At 37.4% G+C, this 24785-nt stretch overlaps 6 protein-coding genes across 12 annotated transcripts; 3 read left to right on the top strand and 3 right to left on the bottom strand.

Annotated features, from left to right (window-relative positions):
* Nucleotides 1–699: 699 nt before the first annotated feature.
* On the top strand, nucleotides 700–2734 carry LOC116199290 (beta-amyrin 28-monooxygenase-like). The gene is made up of 3 exons (XM_031529596.1): nucleotides 700–1724; nucleotides 1991–2178; nucleotides 2269–2734. Exons 1-3 carry the CDS (start codon nucleotides 749–751, stop codon nucleotides 2563–2565), a joined length of 1461 nt encoding a protein of 486 aa, XP_031385456.1. The 5' UTR covers nucleotides 700–748; the 3' UTR covers nucleotides 2566–2734.
* A 2521-nt stretch (nucleotides 2735–5255) lies between these two features.
* Nucleotides 5256–6364, top strand: LOC116199302 (beta-amyrin 28-monooxygenase-like). Its single transcript, XM_031529618.1, has 2 exons — nucleotides 5256–5730; nucleotides 5826–6364. Exons 1-2 carry the CDS (start codon nucleotides 5662–5664, stop codon nucleotides 6156–6158), a joined length of 402 nt encoding a protein of 133 aa, XP_031385478.1. The 5' UTR covers nucleotides 5256–5661; the 3' UTR covers nucleotides 6159–6364.
* Nucleotides 6365–7149: 785 nt separating this feature from the next.
* Nucleotides 7150–9251, bottom strand: LOC116199301 (histidine-containing phosphotransfer protein 4-like). 2 transcript variants are annotated; one of them, XM_031529616.1, is made up of 6 exons: nucleotides 9074–9251; nucleotides 8805–8929; nucleotides 8645–8713; nucleotides 7881–7952; nucleotides 7697–7772; nucleotides 7150–7453 (listed from the first exon to the last, which is right to left on the bottom strand). In XM_031529616.1, exons 1-6 carry the CDS (start codon nucleotides 9131–9133, stop codon nucleotides 7418–7420), a joined length of 438 nt encoding a protein of 145 aa, XP_031385476.1. In that variant the 5' UTR covers nucleotides 9134–9251; the 3' UTR covers nucleotides 7150–7417. The 2 variants fall into 2 exon arrangements, with proteins under 2 accessions (XP_031385476.1, XP_031385477.1); XM_031529617.1 differs by having other exon boundaries at nucleotides 7166–7453; nucleotides 7697–7769; nucleotides 9074–9231.
* Nucleotides 9252–12031: 2780 nt separating this feature from the next.
* Nucleotides 12032–13726, bottom strand: LOC116201317 (pseudo histidine-containing phosphotransfer protein 2-like). Its single transcript, XM_031532513.1, has 6 exons — nucleotides 13622–13726; nucleotides 13353–13489; nucleotides 13174–13245; nucleotides 12965–13036; nucleotides 12618–12690; nucleotides 12032–12451 (listed from the first exon to the last, which is right to left on the bottom strand). The coding sequence occupies exons 1-6, from the start codon at nucleotides 13682–13684 to the stop codon at nucleotides 12356–12358; spliced, it is 513 nt and encodes a 170-aa protein (XP_031388373.1). The 5' UTR covers nucleotides 13685–13726; the 3' UTR covers nucleotides 12032–12355.
* Nucleotides 13727–16240: 2514 nt separating this feature from the next.
* On the top strand, nucleotides 16241–19826 carry LOC116201316 (2-oxoglutarate-Fe(II) type oxidoreductase hxnY-like). Of its 5 annotated transcripts, none has more exons than XM_031532511.1 (11): nucleotides 16241–16409; nucleotides 16481–16676; nucleotides 17035–17139; nucleotides 17311–17362; nucleotides 17633–17754; nucleotides 17838–17938; nucleotides 18018–18076; nucleotides 18204–18260; nucleotides 18585–18630; nucleotides 18975–19054; nucleotides 19202–19534. In XM_031532511.1, exons 1-11 carry the CDS (start codon nucleotides 16293–16295, stop codon nucleotides 19203–19205), a joined length of 939 nt encoding a protein of 312 aa, XP_031388371.1. In that variant the 5' UTR covers nucleotides 16241–16292; the 3' UTR covers nucleotides 19206–19534. The 5 variants fall into 5 exon arrangements, with proteins under 5 accessions (XP_031388371.1, XP_031388369.1, XP_031388368.1 ...); XM_031532509.1 differs by lacking the exon at nucleotides 19202–19534 and adding an exon at nucleotides 19540–19826 and having other exon boundaries at nucleotides 16242–16409; nucleotides 17038–17139; XM_031532508.1 differs by lacking the exon at nucleotides 19202–19534 and adding an exon at nucleotides 19540–19826 and having other exon boundaries at nucleotides 16242–16409.
* On the bottom strand, nucleotides 19702–24721 carry LOC116201315 (NADP-dependent malic enzyme-like). Of its 2 annotated transcripts, XM_031532506.1 has the most exons (19): nucleotides 24332–24720; nucleotides 23685–23805; nucleotides 23514–23588; nucleotides 23003–23154; nucleotides 22807–22912; nucleotides 22635–22700; nucleotides 22398–22493; nucleotides 22231–22302; nucleotides 22053–22136; nucleotides 21867–21965; nucleotides 21639–21686; nucleotides 21481–21534; nucleotides 21282–21380; nucleotides 21102–21191; nucleotides 20936–21013; nucleotides 20615–20689; nucleotides 20428–20518; nucleotides 20054–20182; nucleotides 19707–19954 (listed from the first exon to the last, which is right to left on the bottom strand). In XM_031532506.1, the coding sequence occupies exons 1-19, from the start codon at nucleotides 24475–24477 to the stop codon at nucleotides 19866–19868; spliced, it is 1770 nt and encodes a 589-aa protein (XP_031388366.1). In that variant the 5' UTR covers nucleotides 24478–24720; the 3' UTR covers nucleotides 19707–19865. The 2 variants fall into 2 exon arrangements, with proteins under 2 accessions (XP_031388365.1, XP_031388366.1); XM_031532505.1 differs by having other exon boundaries at nucleotides 19702–19954; nucleotides 21867–22136; nucleotides 24332–24721.
* Between the last annotated feature and the right edge of the window lie 64 nt (nucleotides 24722–24785).

Here is a 24785-nt window from a genome sequence, read left to right as displayed (position 1 = left end):
TTTTCCATATAATGTCAAAATATTAGGAGAATGACTGTCACTCCCAGTCCCCTCGACCATCCTCGATCTACCCGATTAGATTCCATGTGCCACGCGGCACCATAAAGTGTCGTGTCGGCATATTTTGACAAAATGGACGAAAAAATTCATGTCATACTTGACGTGAAACAAAATGAGTAGGTCATGTACTTATGTACAATTTTGAATTTTGAAAACATCTTGTTAAAATTCTGAATTTGAAAAGAAGCCCGTGTTTTTTTTATGTTATTAACCTTTTAATTTAATAGATAAAAATTTCTAACATATTAGTACATGAAAAGTCTAAGGTGGTATCATTTTTAATGTGTTTGCACTATACATGCAAGTAAATTATTTAAAGTTAAAGTAATTTAATTTTATGTACATTACAAGTTTTTCGAGTAAGTTATACGTATTTTGAGAAATTGGTTAGGATCAATTATTAGATTCTTAGTAAATTATTTACATTCGAAGTAAAATTCGGATGTCAAAGAGTTTTTTGTTTACATTTTTTTGCGAATTACAAGGATTTTAAGGAGTTTTTGACGTTGTTGTCATGAGGTCAACAGATAACATTACTGTCAAACATTTCTATAGAGTATAGTTTATCCGCAAGAGGTAGCTCCTCCCGGCCTTGTCCCTCTCCCTCCTTCCTATATATATTACAACAGGCCCCTCCAGTCTATTCAGGTCGACTGAATATCAATCGAGGAGATCATTCCAATCGGCGATGGATCTCTTCTGCATTTGCGGGCTTTACCTTGCCATCCTCTATGTGTCCCTCTCTCTTGTCTACCTCGTCCGCAAACATAAATCGAGAGATGGCACCGACATTAATCTCCCACCCGGCAGGATGGGATGGCCAGTCATTGGGGAGACCCTGGACTTTCTGATGGCTGCTAGCAGGGGCACCCCCTGGAAGTTCATCAGAGACAGGACCCTTTGGTACTCCACCGATGTCTTCCGAACCTCCCTACTGGGCGAGAACATTGCCGTGTTCTGCGGTGCTTCCGGCAACAAGTTCCTCTTCTCTAGCGAGAACAAGTACGTCACCTCGTGGTGGCCCTCATCGATGAAGAAGATTACTCACTTCCCCGAGAATGCCGAGAACTCCTCCAAAGAAAGATCTTCATCGTCAACCAAGACGCGGAGCATCATTCTCGACTTCCTCAAGCCCGAAGCGCTCCAGCATTGCATACCCATCATGGATTCCATGGCAAGGGAGCACCTGGAAGCTGATTGGGCCCCTTACGATAAAGTCAGGGCCTTCCCCCTGTTGAAGAAGTACACCTTTGCCTTGGCCAGTCGTCTCTTCATGAACATCCAGGATCCAGAACAGGCTTCCAGGCTTGCGGACCCCTTTGCTCTGGTCAGTGCTGGCCTCGTGTCGGTGCCCATAAACTTTCCAGGGACAGCATTCAACAAGGCGATCCAAGGAGGGAAGAGCATACGTGGGGAGCTGCTCTCCATTGTAAAGAAGAGGAGAAAGGAGGTTATGGAGGGCAAGGACACAGCGGCAAGGGACTTGCTCTCCCGGATGCTGCTCTCGGAAGACGAGAATGGCAAGCCAGTCATGAAGGAAACCGAGATTGTTAATGTCATCATAGGTAAATTGATCGCAGGCCATGACTCGACCAGCACAGCGATTACTTTTGTGGTGAAATATCTTGCCGAGTATCCTGACATCTACGAAAAGGTCTTGAAAGGTAAAACACCTCGCCTTGATATATCGCCATCTGCAAAGCTAGCTCCTATGCATCGTCCTTCTTATTAGTCTCTTAATAATTGTTAAAGCTTAATATGCTTAGCAGTTGACGAGATCACCCATCAGAATGAAAATTTTGCAGAAGAGAGACGAAATAGCTTACAAGGAGCTATCACTGGCAGTTACATAACAAATTATTGAAAGCATGTAAAATTAATAGCGGACCGGACTAATGCCCTCGGCATTGTCGTTGTTCCCTGTGAGCAGAGCAGATGGAAATCGCGAGGAGGAAAGGGCCGGATGAGTTACTCAACTGGGAAGACATAAAAAAGATGAGGTATTCCTGGATGGTTGCTTGTGAGGCCATGAGGCTGTGCCCCTCTGGTCAAGGTGCCTTCCGACAGGCAATAACGGACTTCACTTACAATGGCTTTACCATTCCTAAGGGCTGGAAGGTCAGTTATTAAGACTAACCCGAACGCTTAGTTACATTCTCTGCTCAATTATTAAGTTATTGTGTCCGTCCCTCGATCGGTTTCATGCAGACTTACTGGACAGTGCACTCCACGCACAAGGACCCCAGATACTTCCCTAATCCGGAGAAATTTGATCCTTCAAGATTCGATGGGAGTGGACCTGCTCCGTTCACTTTTGTACCCTTTGGAGGAGGACCTCGAATGTGCCCAGGGAAGGAATTTGCCAGGGTACAGATACTTGTGTTCATGCACAATGTGGTGACCAAGTTCAGATTGAAGAAAGTCATCCCTGATGAGAAAATCATCTACAGCCCTAATCCGGTCCCTGCCAGCGGTCTTCCTATTCGCATTGAGCCCAGTATTTAAGCCGAGGCTGGACAGCTTATAACGACCAATCGTTTGATATTCCATGCAGCCATGTACCTGATAACTGTACACTCAAAGTAATTCTCCCAAGCTGTTATCTCTTTTATTTTTCCATATGATGCAGTAAGAAAACGTGTTATCGAGCAAGTTCAGAACCATTTTTAATCCGATGGGCAAGACAAATATCTCTTAATTTCCGTACGTTTCAAAGTATGGGATCGGTCCGGAATCTATTAGTTCATGGTTAAGCGGACAACTGCGTACACCATAAACATTCCTGAAGACTAGATATGTCCTCCACATTCCACCTCTAGCTACCATTTAAATAGTGAAGTCACAAATCTTTGGAATCGGACGGTATAACAAGATATACTCTCGCTACAGATACAAGACATTCTGAAGATCTTATATATATCTCATAAGACATAATCGATCAAGATCCGAAGTTTCTCACCAAACATATATAGAGCATGTACTCTGAGCAACAGGCACATATTTATCAAGAAAGTCTTAGAAACAAGACATCAAACTAAAATTCAAATCCAATTATTGGATTTGTTTTATTTTATTAATCACTAGAGAATCAGAACTAGGATTATCCACCACCAGACACCCTCAGCTGCTTGCCTTTTCATCTGCTCATTCAAAATACGCCAGGGTTCAGATACTAGTCTCCATGCACCATGTGACCAAGGTCAGATGGAAGAGAGCCAACCCCAGTGAGAAAATCATCCTCAGAGAGCCTTAACCCGACGCCAGCCAGTGGTCTCCCTATCCACATCGAACGTCACATTTAGGCCAAGCACATTATGTGATTGGTTCTATTCACGATCTCTTTACATTCTGGGATTTCTGTCATGCTGTCAGTTGCTTTTGTGTGATGCAATAGGACAATGATGACGAGTAGTGTAAGCACAGGAACAGTTTTAGTAATGTGTGTGATCACGTGGTATGAACATCATCTGGTGATTCTAGTCGTAGTTAAGTATCCGACCAGGTCCGTGTTATTAAAATAAATTACATGCGCTCCTAGAGTCCTAAAACATAGTGTCTTCGGATATCGTATCTCTCACATTTAAATGCAGAGTAGACACTCCTTGAGCTTATGGACAGTTCTAGGACATTACATCCATATATGGAGCTCGTGAATGAAACCTTAATTTTTTTATACAACTCAAGGCATGATAACATCTTAAGTTTTCAATATGTACCATACTATTTGGTAGCTCAATTGAACTCCGATTAATCCAGTCGATCTGGATCGAATACTAAGGGGTAAAACTTTTCCAGCATGAATTTTTTCTCGGGTCGACCCACTAAAGAGTAAAACTTTTCCGGTGTGGATTTTCTCCATTCACAATATTTGAATCTGAAAGCTTATTTGAGGAGAACAAGCGTCAAACTACTTGAATCAACCCACTTTGGTATAACATGTTAAGTTTTCCACCAGCACACAATTTAATATAGCCATACTATATATATATATATATATATATATATATATATATATGGTCCACAAACGAACCTTGATTAATTGTGCAAACATTTCAAAGGCGCTGGATCAATTGAAAACGAACTTTTGGGTTCATGCCATAATCTGCAAACTCTATTAGACGTGGATTATCCTACTTTAAATTGCTAATTGTCATTTCTCTTCAATTGAAATGAAGTTTTCTCTTCTTCTTTTTTTCTTTTGAAGTGAAAAAAGATAGCCATAAGAGGTGACTACGAAGGAGAATATACTTCATTGGTTACCCAATTTTCCAGTAACCGAAGTGGGCTTTTGTCTCACGGCAAATGTTTAGTTTGGCGGCTACTGAAAATTTTTTAATTTCTTTTCAGCCTTGAGGACGTTAAATTAGAAGCTGCCGTGAGTTATTGGTTGGCTGGTCGTCGAGGCTTTATTTTGACAACTGTTTCATTTTAATTGGTCTGTGTCAACTTCAAATTTTTATTGTAAATTAAAAAGTTAGACAGCACACCAACATCAATTGATTCAAGCGGTTCGACACTTATTCCGCTTAAACAAAATCTCGGATTCGAGTCCTTGTGAATGTAAAAAAATCCATACTGGTAGAGTTTTACTCTTTAGTGGGCCGACCCAGCTCGACTGAATTAGTCGAAATTCGATTGGACTTCCAGATATTAAGGTTTATACCGAAAAAAAAACATTGGCGTGAATCACCCGGTTAGATTCCATGAATCACGTAGCCCCATAAAGTGTCACATTGGCGTACTAGACTCAAAACAAAATGAGTAGATAGTGCATTATTGTAAAATTTTGAATTTTGAAAACATCGTGTTAAAATCACTAATTTGAGAGAAAAAAATCTGTGCTTTTTGCTTATGTTAGTAACCGTACAGGGAAAGTCTAAAGTGTTATCATTTTTAAAGTGATTGTACCAGACATGCAAGAAACTTATTTAATTTTAAGTAAATTACAAGTTTTCCATATAAGTTAAATGTTTTTTGAGAAATTGGTTGGGATAAATTATTAGATTTTTGATAAATTACTTACATTTGAAATAGAATTCGGATGTGGAAGAATTTTTGTTCACATTATTATAATGTGAATTACAAGAATTTTGAGGTAACACCCTAAGTACATTGCAGTCGTGAGGTCAAAAGATTACATTATTATCAAACCTTCGTCTATACATAGATGGCAAATTTTATAGGCAATAGGGGGCTCCTCCCGGCCTTCTCCCTCTCCCTCCTTACTATATATAATACCACAAGCCCCTCCATTCCGTTCAGGTCGATGGAATATCGATCAAGGAGATCATTCCCATCGACGATGGATATCCTCTGCATTTGCGTGCTTTACCTCCCCATACTCTTTGTGTCCCTCTCTCTTGTCTACCTCGTCCACAAACATAAATCAGGAAATGGCACCGGCCTTAATCTCCCACCCGGCAGGATGGGATGGCCAATCATTGGCTAATCCCCTCGTCATTGTCGGGGTTCGATTTGAGCAGAGCAGATGGAAATTGCGAGGAGGAAAGGGCCGGATGAGTTACTCAACTGGGAAGACATACGGAAGATGAGGTATTCCTCGATGGTTATGTGGGGCCATGAGGTTGTGCCCCCCTGGTCATGGTGCCTTCCGAGAGGCAACAACGGGCTTCGCTTACAATGGCTTTTACCAATCCTAAGGGCTGGAAGGTTAGTTATTATAATCATCTTGAAAGTTTAGTTACAACCTAGGCTTAATGATTGAGTTATCGTGTCTGCATGTCCGTCAAACGGTTTTGATGCAGACTTACTGGACAGTGCCCTCTACGCACAAGGACCCCAGATGCTTCCCCAATCCAGAGAAGTTTGATCCTTCAAGATTCGATGGGAGTGGACCTGCTCCGTTCACTTTCGTACCCTTTGGAGGAGGACCTCGAATGTGCCCGGGAAAAGAATTTGCCAGGGTGCAGATACTTGTTTTCGTGCACAATGCGGTGACCCAAGTTCAGATTGAAGAAAGTCATCCCCGAGGAGAACCATACAGTTCTGTGAAAGACAGAGGGCCTCTTTTAATGGATCAGTCTATTGATGGTAAACTCTCGCTACAACAAATTCAAGACACTCGGAAAATCTTATAGCATGCATAAGACACGTGATCGATCAAGCCCCGAAGTTTTCACCAACTGAGGGTCGGCCCTATGGCTTGACAAATAAAGCAATTGCTTTAGGTCCCCAATTTTAAGCAATATATCGAACCCCTAAAATCAATTTGCCTTGTTTAATTTATAATAGATTAAGGCCTCTAACATTAAATTTCCTAACTATAATAAATTAACTTGCCAAACTAATTTCTAATAAATCTCATTTTCCTTATTTGTATTAATTAGTCTACTCTAACATAATTAATTCCATAAGGCCCCTAACATCAAATTGCCTAACTTAATCTATAATAAATTTACTTGCCAAAATAATTCCTAATAAATCTCATTTTCCTTATTTGTATTAATTAGCCTACTCTAACATAATTATTTTCATATAGTTGCCCGTATTTAAAATAGTTAATTTCATAAATTTTTAGTTTTCTCACTATAAACCATCAACTTATTGCTCACCTTTTCCAAAATTCCTAATTTTTCTGTCCATCAACTATCCATAAGTTCAACAAAAATGCTAGTTCCTCTTAAAAATTATGCCTATTAATTCCCCTAACACTCAACGTTATTTAATAACTCTCTGATATTGTGTAAATGACAATTCATATCATTGTGAGTGTGATTTTGAAATTGGGAGAATTTTAAGATTGTTTATTAGTGTGATTTCTTTTTTGTTCTATCTGAATTTGTTCATCCTTTGTAATATTCGATTAAACTAATTTTGTTCTTCTAGTCGTCCATTTTTTTTAACAAGTAACTTGTCGAATTTTCTTTTCATTTCTCCACTTGACTTTCATTTTTTGGTGATTTTTCTAATAATTTTTACTCTTGATCTTGATGCAAGAAAGAAAAATTTGTTGAAAATGATTCAAATAAAATATTAGGAGAAATTTATCATAAAAATTTTAATTATTAATTTTGACGTCAATTAAAATATTCTATGTTAATTTTATTAGTTTTTTTTATATTGAAAAGAATAAATTTTTAAAGGTCTTATATTAATTTTTGGTTTTAGGTCACCATTTCTTTTGGACTGCCCCTGTCACCAAACATATATATATATAGAGAGAGAGAGAGAGAGAGAAACTATTCTGAGCAGCGGACACATATTTATCAAGAAAGTCCTAGAAACAGGACATCAAACTTCAAATCCAATTATTGGATTTGTTTTATTTATTAATTACTCCTAGAGAATCAGAACTAGGATTCTCCACCACCAAACACCCTCTGCTGGTTGCTGCTAATTAAGCTGCTCCACCAGGTTGAGCTTGCCTCTTCATCTGCTCATCCCCCAAAAAAAGAAGGAAAAAAAAAAAGGAAGTTACTATTGGATCCACCTAGTTTACAGTAATTTCAATTAGCTTCCGAGACAGTTTAGCTCCATCAATTCCCCGGCAACCGGTATATATGTTTTCGTCAAGCTATGCTCCGCGCAAACTGGCTTAGGATTTATCAGTTTTTGCAAAGTTTAATTTGTCACGAACATGGAGGCAAGGGCAAAAAAAACAAAAAAAATTCAGGACCTGCAAATAGATTGTCAGCTTTTCCTTCAGATCGTTCTGCTCATTCTTCAATCCCTGGAGAGAAGCTTTGCACCTGCTTACAATTAGACCCAAAAACAAAACAAAGGAAAAATCAATATTTAATTGCAACGACATATCACTTCAATGTATGATTTAAAAAAAAAAAAGAAGACAAATAGAGCACCCGTCCACAGTATTGGTCTTGCACTGCTCAGTCATTTCATTGACTTTCATCAAGACGTTCTTTGCTCCAATGCTGCAAACAGGGAAATATAAAACCATAATAAAATAATAATAATAATAACTGTACCCTGCATAATAGTGCGTATGGTTTTTACTCGAAGCTAGCTAGAAAGAAAAGTCGTCTCCAAATTCACGTTTAATTTCGAAAACTTGTGTTCCGCCTTTTTTTTGCCCTGTCAACCCTATCTATTATGCGAAAGTCCGATAGGTCTCGGCTAATTCAGGCTCGAGAGTCGAGTCATGTCACTAAGAAGTAAAGTACTCTCAATCATGAATTTTCTCCATTAATAAGATTCGAATTTGGAATCTTGCTTAAAAAGTTCAAACTTGAAATTGAAACCTCTGTTCCAATTTTTAGTTATGAACTCCTGTTTGGTACATATATATATATATATATATATATCTTTTACTGGGCAGAAAACATCAATACATATATGTATATCTTTTTTTTTTCAATTTGATTGATGTGTTAAAGAATGGAAAACATCGTTCTTCTTTTTGAATTTTCCAGTTTTTCAGAAAAATATATTCAGCCTTCGAGAGCACGTGTGTATACTAAAACGTGGAGCCAAGTACGATACATCGAAATCAACGAGTTGAGAAGTCCATTTCTTAAACGAAAATGAAAAGTGAATCAATAATTAAGCTCCTTGATAAAATCTCCACTGATCGGGAAATTTTTCAGTTGAACATGCAGTTAATTACCTTGCACTGGTACCCTTCAACTTATGAAGTGCTTTCCCCACCTCAATGAAATCAATGGATGCTCTCTCCCTATAATACAGAACAAATGAAATGACATAGATTAGCCGGCGAGGACGGGAATTCTAGAACTGATATAAACTGATATATGCAGACAACATACAGGAGTTGCTCAATGGTTCCGATGTTCTTTGCCGACTCCCCGAAGGACCAAGTGATGAGCTCCTCGAGAGACTTGGGATCCCCGTAGATGTCCTCCAGCTGAAGAAATTGATCATCCAATACTCCCTAAAGCACATAATTGAAATAAAATTAGCCTTATATATGGATATACCTCTTACAGAGTTCCGATATTAAAACAGTTGATGCTCGATATACAAGAAGAGGGCAGGCAAACACGAGATTTTTGTTCTAGTAATGAAATTGGGAAACCTCATCAAAAAGTGTTTGCTTCGTGGCAGCAGCTTGCTGTAGCAAGGAACTCCTCTTCATTTCCTTAGTGAAGAACAAATTAATTGTATGTATATAAGGAGGAGTAAACAAGCCAAGGAGAAAGTGTGTATATATATATAATTTTTTGGAGTCATAGGCAATAAAGGAGAAATTTTGGACTCAAAAGAGAGAAGAAATTGAGGGACTGCATGCATTAAATTAAATGTTCCTTAAAGAAACATAGATATACAAATATGATCTACCCCTTAAGATGATTGGCCACTTTTTGAGATGCATTAAATGGTTCTTTATAAGAATGTATTCATTTATATGCTGTTTTCATATGGCCAAATCCTCTTTTATGTTTATACCAAAAATGGAGAAATCACAGCGAATCTACATTATGAGTGCTTTCAAGGAAATTTATGGTACAATTAATTGAAAGAAAAAAAAAAGGAAGTGTGTATTTATATTATCTAGCAAATCATTAAAAGTTAAAATTAAATTTTACTAACCCTCGGACCTCCTTTTTAGCAGAAAAAGGGTTAAAATTAAAATTTTGTAAAATATGTCTTATTCTTTACAAATTTAAGTAACTTTTTAAAAATTTGTGAATTTTAATTTATTTAAATTAATTTATTAATTAGTCAAGTAAATTGATCTCAAGTAATTTACTTAAAATATATGTAATTTATATGATATCGAGGATTTTAACCATAATTTAAAACAATTTACTTTGATTATATGTTATAATAATCTGAAGCTGATTTTCAATACATTTTCCCGTGCTTTCAAGAGGCATTTCTGAAATCTTTACTTTTCGTCTCTTTATCTTTTTCTCCTTTTCCTTTTGCCCCTCTTCAAACTTTATTAGGCACATTGAATACATATATATGTTGTTAGAGGTGCGGGAACATATGAAAAAGCTTATCATTATAAAGAAAGTTCTATTAAACGTAGCAAATATTTTTAAATTTTGATTAATTGTGACGTACTTAAATTATCAAATATTCGATCAGAGACCTAATGGGAAGACTAGTTGTACTGATGCTACTCGCATCATAGAGCTAGGGGCTTACGTTACATAATGAAAAGTACTTTGTGTAATGGGAGAAAAATTAGGCTTAATCGGATTGAGAAGGAAGTGTACTATGGTGAAACACGTCCTCGGACATTCCTTAAAAATTAAGATGTTACATGTTCAATTTTGATAAGTAAAATTGTCTATGCTCCTTTTACTTAATTGGATTAAATACTAAAAGCTGCCGATCAAGTACCAATGAAAAGATTAAAAAAAAAGTCAAAGAGTTCAGAATACATGCAAGCCCACAATTGGAATAATAACTTGGACTATAGAGACCTAATTATCAAGGAGAAAAGCGGAACAACTCTCTTCCTCATCAAATTCAAGTCCATGCATTAATTAAAGAGGGATGATGTTCACGGTAACTCATAAAATTGGATATCCTCTTTTGCTGATTTATGAAATTCCCTAGTTTGGATGAGTCTGTGTTGAGAATGATAAAGACAATTGTCCCTTATCGGCTAAAGAAATAAAATTGATTGGATTTATATGAGGATCGGGTACCGCCACTTAACGAGCTTTTAAGTGGTTAATATGGTCCGAGCCTATTTTAAGCTCAATGAAAATTTAATAGTTTGACCGGTAAAAATACGGAGAAGTGCAGGAGACGTCCTGCAAGTTTCATTTTGGAATTTTCAATCGTATATTTTTTCTCCTTGAAACACTTTTTGGTTATATCCATTAACCGCCGTTAGGAATCTGCTGCCATGGCATTCACATTGTCAAATCTGTTCTAGGTGACTGTTAATTGTCTGTGTTGTAATTTTCTATTTGCCGAAAATTAAAATGTCAAAAAATCATAAAAAGAAATTCATAAATTAAAATAACAAGTCCACGTGGTAATTTTTTATTGGGTGAAAATTTGGAAAATAGAAAAATTAAAAAAAATTAAAAATTTTAAAAAATTCCTCGAGAGGTGGTGGTGGCTAGACTCGATTGGGGTCGTTGCCCCCTTTCGATTTTCTTTTTCTTTTTTTAATTTTATAAATTTTTTATTTGCTCGAATATTTTTATCATTGAGAATAATAATTAATAAAATTTTGATTTTTTTAAAAAGTTTTCAGCCAATAGAAAATTGCCGCGTGGACTTCTTAAATTAATTTCTGAAATACTTTTTTGATTTTCTAACATTTTAATTTTCAGCTAATATAAAATAGTCATGTGGACAATTAACAATCACTTAGGATAGATTTGATAATATGAAGTCTACGTTAGCTGATCCCTAACGGTGGTTAACAGATGGGACCAAAATTATTTTATGGAAAAACATATAGGATTGAAAATTTCAAAATGAAAATTATGGGACTGAGGTCCAAAAAAGGCCAAAGTTATAGGGTTTCAGTTGCACTTCTCCCGATAAAAATCAATGCATCGCCTTTCTCTTTTCTAACCCTTTTGCCGGTATATCAACTAGTTACAGTGATCAACTCGCGGTTTTTTTTTTTTTTAAATATAAATGTAGTTGGGATAGCCTCATATTGGATGAACCCGTGTTATTATTGCGATCCCGATAATACGTTTGATCTGAGGGTATTTGAGACTGCAGTGACTTAGACTTGGGTGTAGGTGATGATCGACATGCCGATCCAGCCAGTATACGTATTATATGGAGAGTTCAAGATAAGAGATGGCATTCTGAAAGCCTATGTGATTCCGTCGGTTTTATCATATGAATGGACCAACTACTTGGGTTTACTGATAATTACAGACCAAACCCGATAGCACCCATGACACTGAGCCAACTGACGCAAGTGGTGGAAAACTGGATGAATAGGTATATATTTTTCCTTTGGTATCTCAATCTCCGCGTTATCGAAATAGATTATATGCCCTACCAGCTGTAGTGAATAGAACTGGAAAGTAAAGACCGAAGATCTAAAATGAAGCTTCTTTCATTGTCTCTCTCACATTTATATGTAGAACGAACTCACTTCAAATTAAATTGACCTATCCAAGATCTGGAAGGACACTATTAAAACACATGCTTATATTTATATCGAACTCCCGAAAGAAGCCTTTATTTTTTACACTAACTTAAGACACGACGACACACTAAGTTTTCAACCGACAGACACGACACGCATATAATAGCATTACTCTAGCTATATGGTCCACAGATGAACCATTATTCATTGCCCACCATAAGAAACGGGCAGGATTTACATTTACGACCAGCGTTATCATTGACACCAGGAGACCTAAGGGCGCTTAGTTGTCTCCGCCGGTTCAGCCTTATTTCTGCCAGAGGACATAGGCCGCTCAGCTGCCTCCACCGGTCCAGCCTGTCTCTTCATCTGTTTATGCCAAGAAAAGATCACCATTATGAAGGGACGAACAGAGAAGTGCGCTTGTAACCAAAATTTGCAGAGGTTCACGATTGTATTAGAAAACAAAAACCCGGGAACGGAAAAAAAATTCCATAAGTCAAGTGAAAAGGATCTGTTGTGATGGCAGAAGTACCTGGAGGTAAGTTGCCATCCTGCCCTTCAGCTCAGCATGCTCCCTCTTCACCAGTTGCAGAGAAGCCTTGCAGCTGCTCGGAGAAAAAAATTACATCTTTGTTAATACCTGTGTTCATGCTGTTCACGTGCTCTCGACTTATGCAACCAATTATATATCTGACATATTGCTCCCTCTGTTCAGTTGATTGATATCACATATCGTGTAATACGTATGGGATTAACCTCTCTCAGGTGGTACTTAACAAGGATTATTTACTTAGGAAAGAGTTTTGTATCATTTTTTTTTTTTTTGAGATTGTTATTATTTCAACTGATATATACGAAAAGGAGTCATGAATGAATCACCAAACCCAATTCCCATCGAGGCCGTAGTCTCTCAATTTGCTTGTTTCGTTGCTGACTCTGTGAGCACCTATGCTGCAAAAACAATATGCAAAAGGAAAATTGTAGTTGTACTCAAACTCCTAATGGCAACTTATTAATTACTTGAATGCAGGAAAAAAGAAAACAAAATAACAAATCGACCGGAAAATATACTCTTTTGGTCCACTTACATAGCACTGCTTCGATTCAGGTTACGAAGAATCCTGTTAAGCTCCACAATATTGATAGGCATGTCGTCGTCCCTGCATATGTAGGAGTCCTCTCTTTTATATATTGTCATGGAAATGAAGCAGTTTATACTCGGAATAGAACTGATGGGGAAGTGACAAAGACCATATGGACTGCGTACAGGAGTTTTTCAGCCTTTTCGATGTACTTGGCCGAGTCCCTGAAGTATGTGGTCATAATTTCCTCCACGAAGTTGGGTTTACCGATCATGCTCCCGACATTCTCCACGTTGAGCTTAAATGCGTCATTAAGGAATCCCTTATAACGCAAAAAAGAATACATATACATTAGCTCCTATGAGAATTAGTATGTTAGATAAGAACCGTAACAGTACTTCGGATATAACTTTATATGTACGACATTAAGATTATGGAATAACTAGAATGAAACCTCATCAAGAAGTAATTGCCTGAATGCTTCAATTTCTCGATGCAGTCCGCTGTTGCTCGCCATCTTTCAATGAGATATAGCTTGCTGGTAGAGACTCGAGATGGGTACTGCAGACCGACTAGATAGAGGGTCGTATTTATAGACAAAGAAAGCAGAAGATAGAAAGAAAACGTATCTTATTAAATGATATTAAAATCTCAGATTTTGTATATACGGGATTTCCGGCTGCATTAATGAAAAGGGAGCTTTCACCTTTTCCATTGCAAGAGAAGTTTGTGAGTTTAGTATAAAGAAATAAAAAAATATTAAAAAAGGAGGCACAAATAGTCCTATTACGAAAATCGAACTTGGAACCTGAAGTTTTCACTTCGCCTTTAATGACCATGCATGTGAAACAAGTTCACAATGTGTCCGAAATCAATTGCAAGGCCATTAACAGTACACTAGCATGCCATAATAGTTCGCATCGATCAATACGGATTATGCCACTCTCTTGCACTCAAGACTATATACTGAAGATAGGTCTCTGCCATTATCAGCAAACATTGATGGCAAACTATGGTTGTGTATGGTAAATGGGAGTGGCCATTCCTAATATAAAAACTTACGAAAAGCTAGTTTATAGTTAAACCTGAGAGAGAGAAGGTGCAAAAAACACAGCGATGCACGTCCGAGTCTGATCACCAAGAAGTTACATATTCGATATTCAGTGAGACTACTAGTGTCACTTTATTAACTATTAGAATTATGTTTTATATTTCATTGTACTAGACTCACGGCCTTCCTTATAATCGAAAAAATGTATAATTACGAGATTTTTTTTGTGGAATACGAGGCGGAGGCCCTAATTACATGAAGGTTAAATTACACGAAAAAAAAATTCATGGATTCTTTTCTCCTGTATTGTAGGCTGAAATATGAGATTATTTTGTTTCTTAAGAATGTGGTTGATAATATAATATAAAGTTATATTCTACCCTATTAAATTGGGGTAAAATAGTAAATGTTATATAGAAATTGAATACTATTAATTATTATTGTAATTAAAGAAGAATTCTAATCACTTATGCTTATTTTATAAGCAATTGATATTCTATTAATAAATAAATATACATAATTTTAATGACATTAAGAATTATTAAACTTTACTTAATTAATTCTAATAATCGTAATTAGCCTTATAAAATTTAAATTACGTAAATCTCTCATCGAAGTGATTGGTCATTTTATCTAAAATTATTCTAATTTACAAAATTTAATATATGAAATATGAGTGAGAAAAGACAATTGCAAATATTTAATATTAAAATTTTATAGACTCTATTATTATTAATCTTTCATTAATATAATAAACTAGCTAGGGATTTTTTTCTTATTTGATAATTATTTTCTTATAAATTGAATTGATAATTGAGATTATGTCTAGGAAAAATTTTACATGAATTATCTGCTTATGAGCTCCTTAATTAATATTATCTAGCGTGAGTATGAAATTATATGATACAAGAACAATTTTCTATAATCTATATATTAAATATAAATTATAAATCAATGTTAATAATTATCTTAATATCTAACATTTCATAATAAATTTTATTTACAAAATCCATGCATCGCACAGGTTCAATGGCCTAATATAATATAAATTTGTTTACAAACAAACAAATAAGGGTAGAATCGTAAAATAAGTAACATATTATGGTCAAATCATGAATGTTTGAAATTAATTTAATGTAGATATTTATATAAATATAATTACATCATTTTCTATAAGTAAATAATTAATTATAATATGTTAATTCCACACAATAAATGAAATTGTAAGGATTTACTCAATTTATTAATACAAAAATATTTTACATTAGTAATTTTCAGTGTGGTAAATAAACGTAATACAAATAATTCTTATGAACACAATTACATATATAAACCAAGATTATACATTTATTATATAGATTAATATTATTAAACGTATACAATACTTAATTTATTTACATTGACTGCATTATATTAAAATTTTCGGTATTATATAGCTATCTTATTAAATCTTAATTAAGTAAACTTCCATCAAAGTGATTGGATCATTTCATCTAAAATTATTTAAATTTATGAAAATTAATTTATATAATGTTAGAAGAATAAAGTACAAGTAAATACTAAAATTATAAAATTTTAAAGATTCTATCGTTATCATTCTTTAATCAAATAAAAATTAAAAAATTTAAATTTTTAGAAATTTGAAATGATTTTCCTAAACATAAGATTAATCATTGAAATGATGTATATGTGAATTTACAGCATAAATTCTTTATTCATGAATTGAATAAAAAATAAATCTTTTGCATATCAATATAGTCTATAAATTCATATTATCTATTATTTTTATATTCAACTTCTTACAGGAAAATTTTCTCCACAAAATTCGTGCAATGCACGGATTTAATAATCTATATAATGTATGATTTATTTTTACGAAGATAAGATGCTAGTCCCACGATTGTAAGCCTGTTATAATCTGAGAATTCTAAGTATATAGAATGCAAAATCTTTACAAATAATTATTTTGTAACGTTTTAATTTGGAAAAGTGAATATAATGATTTGCATTTTTTAAAAGTTTTAATTTAATTTGGAAAGAGAGGGAGACGGAGCATCCGAAAGAGGGGAAGACGATGACCATGGAAAGAGAGAGCATCAATGGCGTTCCTGAGGTCACAGCAGTATCGACACTCAACGTTATCGATCTCTCCGGCTCCGACACCCACCGCTCCGTCTCTTCTCTCAAGCAGGTCGTGCACTTCCCAAAAGGTCTCGCTTTCCATCGTTTCTGATTGTTTGAGCTCCAATTCGGTCGGTGTAGGCTTGTCTGGACTGCGGGTTCTTCTACGTGATAAACCACGGAATCAGTGACGAGCTCATGAAGGAGGTGTTCGATCAGAGCAGGAAGGCGTTCGCTCTGCCTCTGAGCGAGAAGATGAAGCTTCTGAAGAACGAGAAACACCGCGGTTACACTCCTCTCTTCGACGAGCGTCTCGATCCCGTCAACCAATTGAACGGTTTGTTATTTGCCCCGCATCTCTTTCTATTTCGCCTGAAATTTAGGGACACCATCGCCTTGTATCTGAAAGAAAGTTCGGTCTACTCATTGCACAGTTCAGTTCAAAGCTTTCAACTTTAATGGAGAGTACTTCTCTTGCTGCTGTTGAGCTGACTCATTACAAGTACAGGCTTTATCTGTGACCAACTTTAGTTCGGCCGGGCATTTCATAATGTTTGGATTTTAACCGCGTGATTCAGCACGGAGATATGACTCCATCGAATTTCCAGTTCTCTTGTTGTGTTGATGTTTGGTGGTTATTGGTTCGATGTTGTATGTCAAGCAAGCTCTTTTCGCTGATTCCAATCTATCATAAGTAGCAGGAGATTACAAGGAGGGATACTACATTGGCATTGAAGTACCCGAGGATGACCCCAGGGCGCAAGAGCCATATTACGGACCCAATGTTTGGCCTGATGAAGGTAGTTAAATGATCATTTGTAACAGCCATAAGTGCCTTATGTATGTTCATAACGCTGAATTGCCCTCCTAATTTCATTCACATGTTCAGCAAGCTTTATCATTCCATTTTTCTTTGTTTGCTTTTTTTTTATGATTATTATATGGCTGAGCTTATGCCATCAATCTTGTAGATGTATTACCTGGTTGGAGGCAGTGTATGGAGAAATATCACCAGCTAGCATTGTAAGTTTAGCCAATATATTTGACATTCTTTTGTTAATGAAGTACAAAGGGTTGGATACAGAGTAAGGAGACTGCTACCAAACCAGACCAAAGTTTCTTGTATATACTTTGAATTAAAGATAGAGAATAATTCTGGTTATGCAAGAAACTATGCCTATCAACTTTTTCCCACTCTCTAGATGTGGAATGCAATCCTCCTCTGTATTATAGCGATTGTAAAAAGTTATCCACTTCCCTGACTTATCTCAGTAAGTATATTCATGTAATTAGAGATGTGGCAAAAGCAGTATCAAGGCTAATAGCCCTTGCACTTGATTTGGAGATCGAATATTTCAATAAGCAGGAAATACTAGGGGAGCCAATTGCCATATTGCGCTTGCTACACTATGAAGGTATTAAGAATTCGTCTTCAGTAGGTTGTGGAACTTCGTGACAAATCCGACAGTGCTATCACTTTACATTTATTTTCTTCCAGGTCGGGTCTCTGATCCTTCAAAGGGAATATATGGAGCCGGGGCACATTCTGATTTTGGCTTTATAACACTACTGGCAACAGATGATGTCTCAGGTCTCCAAGTATGTTTGATATGGACACCGCAGCTAAAATATTATTATGCATTATAAGCATTTTCATAATGTTGTAATTTGTTTTTAGATATGCAAGGATAAGGATGCTGTACCTCAGAAATGGGAATATGTTGAACCAGTAAAAGGGTAAAGCTCTCATTGTTGTCATGCTTGCATAAAACCAATATAAACAAAATTTATTAAACTTAGCAGAGCAATATGTATATGTATTTGATCTTAAAGTGGTTTATTTTGTATAGTTATCCTTTTGCAGAGCATTTGTAGTCAATCTCGGGGATATGCTAGAGCGCTGGAGCAACTGCATCTTCAGGTGATATTTACAGTGTAAAGTCCTTTTGGTTTGGAGTTCGTATATTCAATTTGAGAAGATTGCATATGTAACAGACAGTTAAGCTATCCTAACATTATATCCTGCCTCATGCTAAAAGTTTGAGGAATGAAATCCTTGCCCCAGTCTTTTGCCTTTCCATTATCTAGAAGCTCTTATTTGTTCACAATTTATCATTCGAAAGACTGGCATTTTGTCAAGGTAATATAGGATTGCAGATGCTTATACAATTATACTTCTTTGCTGCATTCAAAACTCGACACATCACCTACATTAACATACAATGAACCCCTGGTTTTTTTGCAGGTCCACACTGCACCGCGTCATAATAGGTGGTCAAGAGAGATATTCTGTAGGCCCTTCCTCTCTCTTCCTTCTCATTTAACAAGAGACATTGCCTTTACCAGTAGAATCCATTTTACACCCTAAGATTTATTCTTGACTGCAAGTGTGTATGCTTTGTGGATAGTCCTTGAGGCCAGGGTTCAAGTCCACCATGCCGAATAGCCCTCTTATAGGTCACTTATTCAAAACAAATTTTCCTAGCCAGTCAGGACTTTTAGAGAACAATTCGATGGCTTTTATTCCAAATTACTTCTATGCTCTGTTATAGATGGGCTGTGTAGTCACAATTCATCCTGCCGGAGTTCTTAATAGCTGCTGACCATCTGGGCATTCTCCTTTGTTGATTCACAGATTGCATACTTTGTGTTACCCAATCATAATTGTCTTGTTGAGTGCTTGCCGACCTGTAGATCAGAGGAGAACCCTCCCAAGTAAGCTCCCTTTTCTCACATTTTTCATGATATTGGGCTTCATTATTCGCATACATTGCATTCAGACAAGGCACCAAAAAAAAAAAAAAAAAAAAAAAAGAAGTCACGTACATATGTCTGATTTGGCTTCAGTGCGAATCAATGAAGGTGATACAGCAAGTATACTCGGTATCTGGGTACTTCTTGGCCTGATCTGGACTAGATTCTGTGCATTCACTTCTCTGCACCAAGTCCTATATAGATACCACTCGTTGAATACAAGGAAATGATGAGGCCTAGGACGAGAAGCGTGGATCCTCCGCATGTGCTGCTGGGAATTTCGTTTCTCCAGCTTAGCCTTTCTTATCAGTGGGATTTAAATTCTATTATACTAAGCATAGACATACTTCAATGATCTTAGGTGGTTCCACGATCATGTATGGGACCTGGAACAACGAGGCAGCCTTTATGTTCTAATAAAACTGCACCTGTTCCTTTTTCTGAAGGTTTCCACCTATAAGATGCCGGACTTACCTGGGGCAGCGGTACGAGGAAACTCATGCAAACCTGAGCAAGTATCAAACTCATGCGGACCTGAGCACGCAAGAAAGACCAAAAACCTGACTTTCTGGCCGAGGTTGCGGCTGCCTGATTGTAAATATAGGGCATTGGCAAGACAGTAATAACAGCCCTCTTCAATACTTCACTGGTTCTTAAACTCAGTATGTATCTAGACAAACATGTTCTCATACAGACCCTTTTCTTATCATACGCATAGTACTGTTATATAGTTTGCCTTGGACCAGTTCCCTTTTTACTTTGGTCATCTAATTCATCGGTAGTTTCGGTACAGAGGACTGTACATACAACTCTCCGCATACTTCACGAGATTATCCGGCCGAGGTAGTCGCGATGCCAAGCCTACAAATCAACCAACCATTTCAAGAGATGGATCATCCCAATACTCTAGGAATACACTATTGACCTACAGTAACTGCAAGAAGTCATCGATCTACTCACCGAGATCATAGGCCTTGGCAGCTACTTTGGCTGCTATGTGCGCGGAGATCTTCCGAATGTTCTGGAAAGGCGGATAGATGAGCCCCTTCTCAATGTTCTCTTCCGTGACTTGCCCGGCCAATCCTTCCGCTATAATCAATTGGACATGCAGATTACATCAGCAGATTAATTAGATCAGACGAAAACCGCAATTCGATAAAACTTAAGAAGTACGTGTGCATCTAAAATTCGATTCGGTTTAGAAATATGTGACTGGGGAGTGAACAATTATGAACGAACACAGGAAAAAGCTTCAAATGATCAATGAAGATGCTAAACTAGAACAAGAAAAAGGAGATCAACGCCTAATGTTACTTCAATCACTTCGAAGTTACCTGCTGCAAGTAGCATTTCATCATGGACCCGGATCGTTCCGGAGATGACCAAACCGAGGCCGAATCCCGGGAAAATGTAGGCATTATTTGCCTAAAGTGATCAGATATAATTCAACTTCATTATCAAGAAAAATAATCTCTAGATCTGGAAGATGAGACAATTTCCTGGTAAAAAATAAAACATTACCTGCCCAGGAACAAAATCCTTCCCATTATATCGGACAGGACCAAATGGACTTCCACTTGCAAATATTGCTTTACCCTGCAATTCGGAAAACGAAGAAAAAGATCAAACTTTGTACCTTTTGGAAGGGAAAAAGAACGTTGTTCTCCTCCTTGCCGAAACGTTACAACAAATCGTTTAGGCAGTTCCATAACAGAATAAACGAGAAGACAAATATAAGCTCTGATATCTCGAGAGCTTGAGCTAGTAGGTAAAAGCACCAGTATTTAATATAGGTCCCAGTTCTGAAAGATCCATCCGAAGAGAACTGAATTTGGACTTTACCTTGCTCCATGTATAGGCTTCTTCTGCGGTACATTCCGACTGAGAGGTTGGATTTGACAAGGCCATAATCACAGGTCTCTGTAACTCACCCATTTGCCGAGTTTAGTCTTGCATTTTCAACAACATATATGATAAGCTCCCTTTAAGCTTAAATAGTGGAAGATACCTCATTGAAAGAGCTCACGGCTTCAATAACCTCCTTGGTAAAAGTCCTTCCAACTCCTGACGATCCTATCAAGATTGTCGGTTTGATAGCCTACGGGAAGTATGACAATACATCAAAAAAGAAAGAAAATTTTGATACTTCACAATCAGCGAAAGGTGGACTTGAGAAGACTTCATGTACCTTGACAGCATTTAAGAGATCCTTGACAGGTTCGTGCTCATGAGCCCACGGCTTCTTAAAGTGCTGAAGTGTATCCTTACGAGAGCTAACAATCAAACCCTGCCAGAGGTCGTCAGAAAGACGATTCTCTATATATATACCGAAAGGATTTCCATCTGTGTCATTGTTCACAAGAAATTCATTTTTAAGAGTTAGCTACCTTTGAATCAACTAGCCAGATCTTCTTGCGAGTCTCCTCGACAGGAGCTTTTGCCTGCAATACATGAAGCAGAATTATTTATTGGTTTCTCCAAAATTATCAGGACAGAACCCAAAGCTACCACAGCAAATGGAACAAGAAGCTGTAGAAAGGAATACCTGCTTCGACATCTCAAGAGCTATCAGCTCCGCTATGCCCGTTCCAGCCTGTAAAAGAGAAAATGCTCGATAATGTCAAAATATATAACAAGAATGCACTCCACTAATAAAACCAATGTTGGACTAAATAATAAAGAAATTCTAATCCTACGAAAACAATAAGCCAAGAAGTTTAGAGCTCAACATTTAAGACCTGAGAAGAGAAACGTATAAAATGTCATAACATACTTCACCAGCACCGAGGAATAAGAAAGTATGATCGACCAAGATGCCACCTAGTATCTTGAGAGCTGCAACGACTCCAGCAAGAACCACAGCTGCTGTCCCCTGAAGAAAGAGGAAACCACGCACAACAGTAGTACTAGATCTGAAAGAAGTCGAATCATAGAAACGTGCATAAAAGTGTCCTTTTACCTGTATATCATCATTGAAGACCAGATGAGTTGTCCCATATTTCGCCAAAAGACTGAAAGCATTGTGATTAGCAAAATCCTCAAACTGCGCAAAATAGGTTTTCATTTTGATCAGGAATTCATGGATTGTCATCTCGATGCATATCTAAACCTTTATGTTCGAAGCTGGAAGATTGTACCTGTATCAGAACCTTTTCTCCAAAGTTCTGCTTGACGGCACACATAAACTCGTTTAGTAAATCATCATACTCCTGAAAATTAGATAAATTCCCATCGTCACAAGCTGCAGTATCGTCATATAGATAAATAGATAAATCTTTACAAGTGATGAAGCTCATAAGACCACCTGCCCGGTTGCCCTTTTTTGTCGGAGTCCAATATAAAATTCATCCTTCAACAGCTGCTCATTGTTGGTTCCCACATCGATTGTCACTGGCAAACACTACAGAGAGATTCCAGGATTGAAACTTCTCACCAATAGTTCATCTCAATTTCTCAGTGTGTTCTAAGGAGAACTAATGAGAGTAAAGCATTTGAAACAACAAAAATTATTGCATGAGTATAGAAATTTCTGTGTACTTACTGCAGAAGGACGAACTCCTCCAAGAGCAGTGTATAGAGCCAATTTGCCAACAGGAATTCCCATTCCCTAATAAAATTCCCATAATTTCACTTGAGAGCTAGTTTATCTATCTAATTCAATAAAACCAGATTCCAATACATATATTAAGGTGGAAAAAAGCAATGAGACATACCTGACACCCGAGATCACCAAGCCCCAAAATCCTTTCTCCATCCGTCACAACTATGACCTGAATACTCCTCTCGGGCCAGTTCTTCAGTACCTCAAGAATCTTACCCCTGGGATAAATTAGAAAAAATTACTGTACAAAGATGTCAACACATCCACTTTGTTCGGGGCTGGAACTCAGGGAACAAAAGGTCTCATACTTTTCTTTTAAACTAATGAAAAGGCCCTGTGGTCTCCGGAAGATGCTCCCATATTTTTGGCAAGCCTCACCCACTGTTGGGGTGTAAACTATTGGAAGCAACTCCTCGACATTATCAATAAGAAGCTTGTAGAAAAGCCTCTCGTTCCTCTCCTGAAAATAGAAACATGACATGATCTGCATAATTTCTAGAGATACGAACTCTACAACATCTATCGTCAACTCAGCAATCAAACAATTTAATGATGTTATCGAGTAATATATACCTAAACCATGCCGTATCTAATAAGGTTAACCTTTTTATATTAAACGCTTGTGGTCATCTCAACATTTCATCACATGGTGGGTTTGATAAGCAGCATCCGCATTTGCCCTCATTTAATTAATTCTACGCGATAAATCGTGCCATATCTAATAAGGTCAACTTTTAGATTAGACAGTTGTGAAATTTCACGATAGACCATTGACCTCGAGTAAAATACAGAAATATATGAAAAATATTCAATGGGAACCTGAAGGTCCATCAAGGCCATATACTTCTGCAATGGAAGGTGATGCTGCTGGAGATTCATCATCAGCTTCTTCTCCTGATAAGTTAATAGTTTGTCATTGACAAATCAACAGTCAGCACTTCCACATTATTTTCAATAGCTAGAATAAACCCCGAGTTACCCAAAACGAACCTGAAGTTGTTGGGATAAAACTGCAGGAGGCAGAAGTCCGCGCAAATAGTGAGCATCCCTCTCACTCTCAGAGAAAGCGAGCCCCTTGTTGTAGCGAGGATCTCTCAGCAAAGAAGACCCACTTCTCGTCATGGAAACATAACCGAAACGGTATTTTAGAACTCCCAAAAGTAGGAGAACAAGATTCATTTGAACAAGAACAGAAAAAGCTCTCGAGATTATACTTCAGCAGGAGCAAATTCAAGCAAACAACCAGGTGATGCTTATCGGTATCCCAATAATGATACAACCATAAGGCTAAAGAATTAAAGATGCCGGTTTTGCCGATAAAGTAAAAGGCTGTCTTATGCTATGACCTGATTAAAGTGGTCTCAGCATATTCTTTTCCTCAATTCAGAAATGAAGAGATTCCAAGTTCTGTATGGTGAAGAAGAAGAACAAGCAAAGTATCACACTCGCATCCCCACAGATGAATCCAGACCGACAGCACCAGAAAGCGATTCGACGAGACAGAGTTTATAAAAAGGAGCACACTTTTAGCTAATCATCTTATCGAAAAGCGGTTCAAATAGCTCTTTAAGGGATCGAGAGATTCGACACGCGACACATGCCGAGCATTATGATGACAGAGGGTTAGGATAAGTTACCTGGCAACGGAGAAGGCCCAGGGGGTGATGAGCTGGTCCTCAGTGGCGCGATCCTCACCGTAGACGTCCTCCACACCTCCCCCGACATTAGACTTCGGCTCCAGCACGCTCTCCCCTCCCCGCAGCTCCTTCATCGTGCTCTCCATGGCCGATCGCGTCGAGTAAGGACTCCTCCTCTGCGATCAGAAAGCAACGCCACAGAGAACCAAAATTATGCTTCGATCCCCCTCGACTTCGATCTGTCAGGCTGAGAAATTGTCGAAATGAACCGGACTGAACAAAGGGCAGACATCAGTTTGCTCTTAGTTCAGATTTACAAGTAAAGCAGAGGCTGCTCTGTTCAGTGAGACCATTTGCTTGAGAAGAGGCAGAGTATGAGCAGAGCAGAACTTTCCAGCTATAAGCGAAGTGGTTGGTGTTTTTGGAAAGGGACGTTGACATATTTGGCGCGCTC

This window comes from Punica granatum, chromosome 3 (assembly GCF_007655135.1).
Source record: "Punica granatum isolate Tunisia-2019 chromosome 3, ASM765513v2, whole genome shotgun sequence".
Lineage (NCBI taxonomy): Eukaryota > Viridiplantae > Streptophyta > Magnoliopsida > Myrtales > Lythraceae > Punica > Punica granatum.
The sequence above is the reverse complement of the archived record's forward strand: the minus strand, read 5'-3'. Positions and strand labels throughout refer to the sequence as shown.